At 46.8% G+C, this 7,843-nt stretch overlaps 1 protein-coding gene across 12 annotated transcripts in view; it reads right to left on the reverse strand.

Moving 5' to 3' along the window:
- Positions 1-7,174, reverse strand: part of susd1 (sushi domain containing 1) — a 104,251-nt gene extending 97,077 nt beyond the window's left edge. For 11 of the 12 annotated variants that reach the window (XM_038804171.1, XM_038804176.1, XM_038804174.1 and 8 more), the window contains exons 1-3: positions 6,996-7,174; positions 3,625-3,759; positions 387-551 (exon numbers count right to left, since the gene is read on the reverse strand). In XM_038804171.1, the coding sequence (XP_038660099.1) occupies positions 387-551; positions 3,625-3,759; positions 6,996-7,089 (394 nt within the window). In that variant the 5' untranslated portion in view covers positions 7,090-7,174. The remainder of the gene's footprint in view (positions 1-386; positions 552-3,624; positions 3,760-6,995) is intronic. The other variant, XM_038804165.1, reaches the window with a different exon arrangement.
- Positions 7,175-7,843: the final 669 nt, after the last annotated feature.

Genomic DNA, 7,843 nt, shown 5'->3' on the forward strand with positions numbered 1-7,843 from the left:
ACCATCGGAGACCAGAGGCTTTCATCTCCTTGGACTGGCACAGAGCTGAGCCCAGCTCTCAGGAAGGAAGGTAAATGGTAGACTTACGCCCCAGACTGTCTCCTCAGACAGAATCATAAAATGGCTGCCCCCTTCACCCCATCGTGATTGTGTCAGCTCTCTGTGAGGGCACTCCAGATATAATATTGTTCAGATGCAAATGTATTCCTAAAAACTATTCCATTCATTTTTGCCAAAATGGTTTCACGTTTGCAACAGGAAATTGGCAATTTGACTTTTTCGACCTACAACCAACGTCCCAATGGATTCCTTTTTCTTTCCCGCAAATCAAAAACATAAATTCACTCCCAAAAAAAATGAAACTGGTTGATAATCAATGTATTTACTTGCACACTGAGTTCCATCATTGGGAGTGAATGACTCCATATACTCCTTATTGTTCGATGGTCTGTATCCTTCATTGCACGTACAGTAATAACCACCAAACGTGTTGTAACAAGTGGTAAAGTCACCACAGATCCTTTTAGCTCCCATGTTGCATTCATCTTTATCTAAAAAGGACATATGAAATAAAATTTAATCTCCATCATGTCATCATAGAAAAACACATCACATCATCGTGCCAGCTGAACCAATATTTTCTGCCATTTCTTACCACCCCCCCCCATCCTCCCCCCACCCCAACTTTGAAGGCAAACTCATTCTCAAGACTAGAGCATATAATCCCGGTTGACAATGGCAGTATCATCTTGCCGATGATATTTTGAACTGAAACCCTGGCTGCTTTCAGGTGAATGTGAGGGCTCCCATGGCATTATTTGAAAAAGAACAGAAGGATTATTTGGAGGGTCCAGGGCCAATATTCATCCCTTAGCCAACATCACTGAAGCAGATTATCTTGTAATTTATCTCCTCACTGTCTGTGGGAGCTTGCTGTGTGCACATTGGCTGCTGAATTTCCTACAATGAATATGCTTCAAATAGTAAGCCATTGACTGTGACACTCTTTGGGACGTTCTGAGATTTCAACCCCTCTCTCCCGCTTTCTTCGACATTCAACGACGTTAACATCACTGAATCCCCCACTATCAACATCCAGGAGTCACCATTAACCAATATTTAACTCCACCTGTCACACTATTGCTACAAGAGAGGTCAGAGGTAAGGAACTCTGTGATGAGTAAGGCCCTCCTGACGCCGCCCGCCCCCAAAACCTGTCCACCATCTACAAGGCACAAGTCAGGAGTGTGAGGGAATACTCTCCACTTGCCTGCATGGGTGCAACTTCAAAACCACTCAAGAAGCTCAACACCATCCAGGACAAAGCAGCCCCACAGATTGGCACTACCAGATCAATATATGGGTTAGGGGTTAGGGTTATATATCTAATTTCTCATTGGTTGGAACATGGGTTAGAACAGAAATACTCTGGAGAGCAGATCTCCTGATCTTACTTCCTTTGGCACCGTGTGTGCCCCCAGGGGCGGGTGCCATCACAATTTTTACAGGAAAAAGGTGGAGAACCAGGAAATTAGCCTGATCCTCCCAATGAACCATTGGAACATCGGCTGCAGACATGTGGAAATTCTGAATGCAGATAGAGACGGAGTTCCTCGAGTCCATTGAGAGGACGACTGAGAAAATTCTCAGTCAGGCCTGTTGCCAATCAGCACTGGAGTCGCCAATTAATGTTGCCAATTAATAATGATGCTCTTTAGAGTCGCCAGGTATCAAATGATACCACCACAAGGCTTTACCAGATATTGATCAAAGGACCACACAACCAGTCAGTTCAAGTTCAAATGTGGTTTATTTACACACAGGATTACTTTGACATGCAACACAAACACTACAAGTTAAACTACACCTAACAACTACAATAACCTATACTTAACTCCAGGGCAACCGACTCTCTGCAGATGGACAAGGCCTTTGCCCGGATCTTGCGTGGCTGGGTGGAAGAAGTGGCTCTGATTCTGCTGGGCTCATCCGTCTGGTAGCGATTGTTGGTCTTGAACTTGTCTGTCTGGTCGTTATGCTGCACTTGGGTTGGCGTAGGCCAGATCCAAGAGAGACCGAGCACATGGCTGTGTCTCTTCTTATCCCTCTGGGATTTTGCGCTCTTTGGGGCGGTCCTTAACTTGGACCCAATAATTCGAGAGGCTTCAATCACTGCCTTCGATTTTGGCCAATAAAAGGGGCGGGTGCCTTGATGGCTGGGCGTGTCCTTAGCGGTCATGTCCTTGGCTGTTTGGGCTCCCTGAGTAAAGGGAGTGGCGCCGATCAGTCTGTGGCTGTGTCGGTTTCTTGAGTGCAGTCCTATTGTTCTGGGGAAATGGGCCATTAGAATGCAAACGAGCGGGGGTTTCGATCGCGTCTAGCTATCTGGGTTGCAAATACACACACGAGCTCTGAGTCTGTCTGAGTCCTGGGTTGGCCATAATTCCCATGGTCCTTTGCGGGTGGCCATCTGAGATGGCTACAGGCAGACACGGAGTAAACATGGAAACGGGCCTTGTTCTGGGTTGAACCAACAGGCAGCCTGCAATGGGTTTATAGGCCTCCATCTACTCCATAACCTTCTATGGACCTGCGGTAATTTTAAATAACTTACAAAGCAGACAATTAAAAAACTGTCAGCAAATTTCTCTTATCTTTCCCCTTTCCAAAGGATGAGTAGTGTTTGAAGTTGGTAAAGTTTCCATAGTCCCAGATGACCATCGATTGATTTTCCCTTTGAGGGGGGAGGGCTGCCTGGTGGTGATTTAATCTGAGGGTCACCACACCTCAGGCGAGGGGTAAAGCTGAGAAGGTGGGGCCTTCATGGATAACCTCAGCCGGCGCAGGAACTGAACCCACGCTTGTATTTATATCAAGACCCCACTGTCCAGCCAGTGAGCTAAACCAGCAAAGTGACATTAAGCGATGATGTTTTGAGTGACTTTCTTTAAAATATAAGTTTAGAGTACCCAATTCATTTTTTCAAATTAAGGGGCACTTTAACGTGGGCAATACACCTATCCTGCACATTTTTGGGTTGTGGGGGTGAGACCCACGCAGACACGGGGAGAATGTGCATACTCCACCCAGGGTCAGAATCGAACCCGGGTCCTCAACGCTGTAGGCAGCAGGGCTAACCCATTGTGCCACCGTGCTGCCCCTGTTTTTAGTGATGCTGAACAAGGTTAAATATTGTCTGTAAAACTGGTGGTAACCCTCCTGCCCACCATCACAATCGTGGCCATGGGATCTTTTGCACCTGCCTAAGAGGGTAGATGGGACCTCGCTTTAACAACTCATCGAAAGGACCACACCTCTGGCAGTGCAGCACTCCCTCAGTAAAGCACTGGGCATTGCTGCTTAGATACATCGTGTGCACAAGACTCTGGAGTGGGGATTGAACCCACAACCTCTGACTCAGAGTAGAGAGCGATACCCAAGGAGCAATGGTAGACGCTCAAGATTATGGGCGTGGTTTTCCGCCTGCCTGCCCCGCCCACTGTGTTTTGTTGCTAGGCAATAACTTCAGTCTATAAAGGCCTACACATCTCCCTTCAGCCTGCAAGCTTCTGTCATGCACAGCCCTGAATAGAAAGTTAAATATTATTTCCCCAAATGTCATACCTGCGCAGAACGTAATTCCATTTCCATAGAATCCATAGTTACAGGTGCAGGCTTTGTTTCCACTGGTAATGGTGCACGAAGCATTCACGTGACAGGTGGAGCAAACATCCAGATTTGCAGTTGGATCAGCTGCTGCTACACAGAAAGATAACACAGCCATTCAACACTGAATTACACTGGACTCTTCACTGACCTGTCCTGCCTGAGCACAATGCGGCGGGCACTCCCTACCAGCACTGCTGGTGAGTCAGTGCACCGGCTGGTTCCAATAGACGGAATCTGTGAGGTTCACAGAATCGGCCAGTCCCAAGTTCCAACCGAAATGAAAATTGGATGGGGGAGCAATATTTCTCCCTAGAAATGTGAACCATTACACACGGCTGTAACACAGCCAGGTGAAGAGAAGGTATGGTGGAGATTAGGGGGAAATGGGAAGCGGAGTTGGAAGGGGAGATCTCTTAGGGAGTATGGATTGAGGCACTGTGTAGGGTAAATGGGACGTCCTCCTGTGCAAGGATGAGCCTGATACAGTTTGAGGTGGTGCACAGGGTGCATATAACTCAGGTGAGAATGAGTGGGTTCTTTCAGGGGGTAGCAGATGAGGGTGAGAGGTGTGGGCGGGGGCCAGCGAATCACACGCACAGGTTTTGGGGTTGTGAAAAATTGGGAAGATTCTGGGCGGGAGTGTTCGCGGTCTTAGCCAGGATAGTGGAGGAGGAATTAGACCCGCACCCTTTGGTGGCGATATTTGGGGTTTCAGAGAAGCCGGAGCTCATGGAGAGGAGGAAGGCCGATATCGTGGCCTTCGCCTCTCTGATTGCACGGCGGCAAATTTTACTGGAGAGGCGGTCGGCATCGTCACCGGGGGTAGCGGCATGGCTGGGTAACCTATACGACTTCCTGCGGTTAGAGAAGATAAAGTATGAGTTAAGGGGCTCAGCAGGGGGAGTTTGAGAAAAGGTGGGGGATGTTTGTGACCGTGTCTGAGGGGCTTCTCGTCTCGGGGAGGAAGGGGGGATGAAAATGGGGAAAAATCTGTACAGGCTGTATAGTTGATTGTTGGGAAGTATGTTTCCCGGGGTGTTTATTTGCTGTAACCTGATTTGATACATGTTTGTAATAAAATGCATTTTTTTTTTTAATGTAGCGCAGAAAGTGTTGCAAACATACTCTGGACTTTTCCTCCTTCCTGATGATGTGTCACAGTTCACTGAGACAGTCCAGGTTGCTCAGATGACATGCACTTTCTACATGGAGCTATGGACTGTGATGGTAGAGGCTGCGATATTCTTTCCATCACATAGCTGACCCAGGAATTTCTCCCACTCTCACCACCTGCCGTTGGCCTGGATTAGAAGGATTTACAACCTGTTTGATCGAGTTAGGAACACACCTTCCTTCACCGTCAATTCCTGGGGTGGGTCTTGGAGTAGAGCTTCTGGCTCAGAGGCTTCCGACTGCCATGTTAGATCTCCTAGCCACACTGCCAGAGAGGTGGTGAAAGTAGATCTGATGGTGGCTTTCAAAAAGGGGATTGGATAGATCCCGAAGGAGAAAAAGCGTTGCAGGGATGTGGGTAAAGAGCCCAGAGTGGGACCAACAAGATGGCTTTTTGGAAGGGCTGGCATGGCCTTGATCGGCCGAATGGTCTCCTTTTGTGCTGTACAAGTCCATAAAGTGCTCCTGGGATTAAATACAGCACTTGCCTCATATATGTAACCCTGCAACCACAGAATTAATGGGAGAATTAAAGGGAGGATTACCTGAAACAATGGCGAGTAATTGCTTCAATTTTCTGCAAACTATTGGCAAGGTGATCCTCCCAAGCTCCTCCTTCCCTAAGAACTGCAATGGGTATCTGAAATTGATGGGGTTTTTATCAAGGCTTTAACTGATCAAAAGTAAGTTTCCCTACACCACAGGGCAGTTTGCAGATGATACAAAGATCTGTAGAGGGACAGGTAGTATTGAGGAAGCAGGGGGGCTGCAGAAGGATTTGGACAAGCTCGGAGAGTGGGCAAAGTGGCAGATGGAATACAATGTGGAAAAGTGTGAGGTCATGCACTTTGGAAGGGGAAATGGAAGCATAGACTATTTTCTCAATGGGGACCTACTTAGGAAATCAGAAGCACAAAGGGACTTGGGAGTCCTTGTTCACGATTCACTTAAGGTTAACGTGCAGGTTCAGTTGGCAGTTAAGAAGGCAAATGTACTGTTAGCATTCATGTCAAGAGGGCTAGAATACAAGACCAGGGATGTACTTCTGAGGCTGTATAAGACTCTGGTCAGACCCCATTTGGAGTATTGTGAGCAGTTTTGGGCCCCGTATCTAAGGAAGGATGTGCTGGCCTTGGAAAGGGTCCAGAGGAGGTTCACAAGCATGATCCCTGGAATGAAGACCTTGTCATATGAGGAATGTTTGAGGACTCTAGGTCTGTACTCGTTAGAGTTTGGAAGGATGAGGGGGGATCTTATTGAAACTTACAGGATACTGCGAGGCCTGGATAGAGTGGACGTGGAGAGGATGTTTCCGATTGTAGGAAAAACTAGAACCAGAGGACACCATCTGAGATTAAAGGGACGATTCTTTAAAACAGTGATGAGGAGGAATTTCTTCAGCCAGAGGGTGGTAAATCTGTGGAACTCTTTACCGCAGAAGGCTGTGGAGGCCAAGTCACTGAGTGTCTTTAAAACAGAGATAGATAGGTTCTTGATTAATAAGGGGATCAGGGGTTATGGGGAGAAGGCAGGAGATGGGGATGAGAAAAATATCAGCCATGATTGAATGAGGGAGCAGACTCGATGGGCCGAGTGGTCTAATTCTGCTCCTATATCTTATGATCTTATGGGTACACACCATGTGGTATATCTCCACAGGAAGATAGCAGAGCTCATGTTTAGGGTCAAGCTTGAGATAGCCAGGCCACAAGTGAAAAGACTGCAACTATCTCTTTGTCACAGCTAAGGCAAACTCAGGCTCCCTGGGCGGGGGGGGCGGCGGGGGGGAGGGGGGGGGGGGGGGGGGGGGGAGGGGGCGGGGGGGGGGGGGGGGGGGGAGAGAGACGGCAGAGTTGCTAACCCGTGCAGACTATTAATATCCAAATTTGGTAAGAACTGTCATCTCGCCATGACTCTTTCAAAATGAAAACACCCACGATTAAATGTGCAACTTTATGTTTGGATATGAATTTTATGCTTTGAGATAGACAAGTTATTATAAAGTTATTTATTTACTTAAATAAACCCAGTTACTTTCCCACCTCTCACTTATGCACACACATCCACGCACACGTCAATGTACAGATACAAATCATTCTTTTGAAGAGAAGTATAATTGAATTTTGATATATAATAATAAAATTAGCACTCACCATGCAGATAGAGAAAGTCAGTGTTGAAGACCCCCAGGTACAGACTCAGGACAAGGGCTGTGAAGCTCCAAGCTGAGGGAAGTTTCGTCCTCATGGCCAGCTCAAGCTCTGAGTTTAACAAGAAACTTGCCCTTATATCCGCAGCAGGAGCTTGTCAGAAACGCCTGCTTCTACCATTATCTGGTTACCTTGAGAAGTGTGGCCTTAATAGATTAAAATGTTCCTTCCTAATATGGACATGTTTAATGCTAATATAGATAGCTATTTCTATTCTGCCAGAAATAACTAGCAATGGGTGTTTCGAGTGAAGCTACTTTTACCAAACTTTTAGGTTTTTCTTTTGCAAAGTCATTTCCACATCAAAATTAATTGCTTCTATTATATGCAGCCAATGTTGCATTTTTTAATTAATTTTTTATTTTTTTTATAAATTTAGAGTACCCAATTATTTTTTCCAATTAAGGGGCAATTTAGAGTGGCCAATCTACCTACCCTGCACATCTTTGGGTTGTGGGGGTGAAACCCACGCAAACACGGGGAGAATGTGCAAACTCCACACGGACAGTGACCCGGGACCGGGATTCGAACCCAGGTCCTCAGCGCCATAGGCAAAAATGCTAACCACTGTGCCACCGTGCTGCCCTGCCAATGTTGCATTTGAATGAAATTACTATTTTTTTAAATATAGAGTACCCAATTCATTTTTTCCAAATAAGGGGCAATTTAGTGCGGCCAATCCACCTACCCTCCACATCTTTGGGTTGTGGGGGTGAAACCCACACAGACACGGGGAGAATGCGCAAACTCCACACGGACAGTGACCCAGATCTGGGATCGAACCTTGGACC

The sequence above is a fragment of the Scyliorhinus canicula genome, chromosome 8 (assembly GCF_902713615.1).
Source record: "Scyliorhinus canicula chromosome 8, sScyCan1.1, whole genome shotgun sequence".
NCBI classification, from domain to species: Eukaryota; Metazoa; Chordata; class Chondrichthyes; order Carcharhiniformes; family Scyliorhinidae; genus Scyliorhinus; species Scyliorhinus canicula.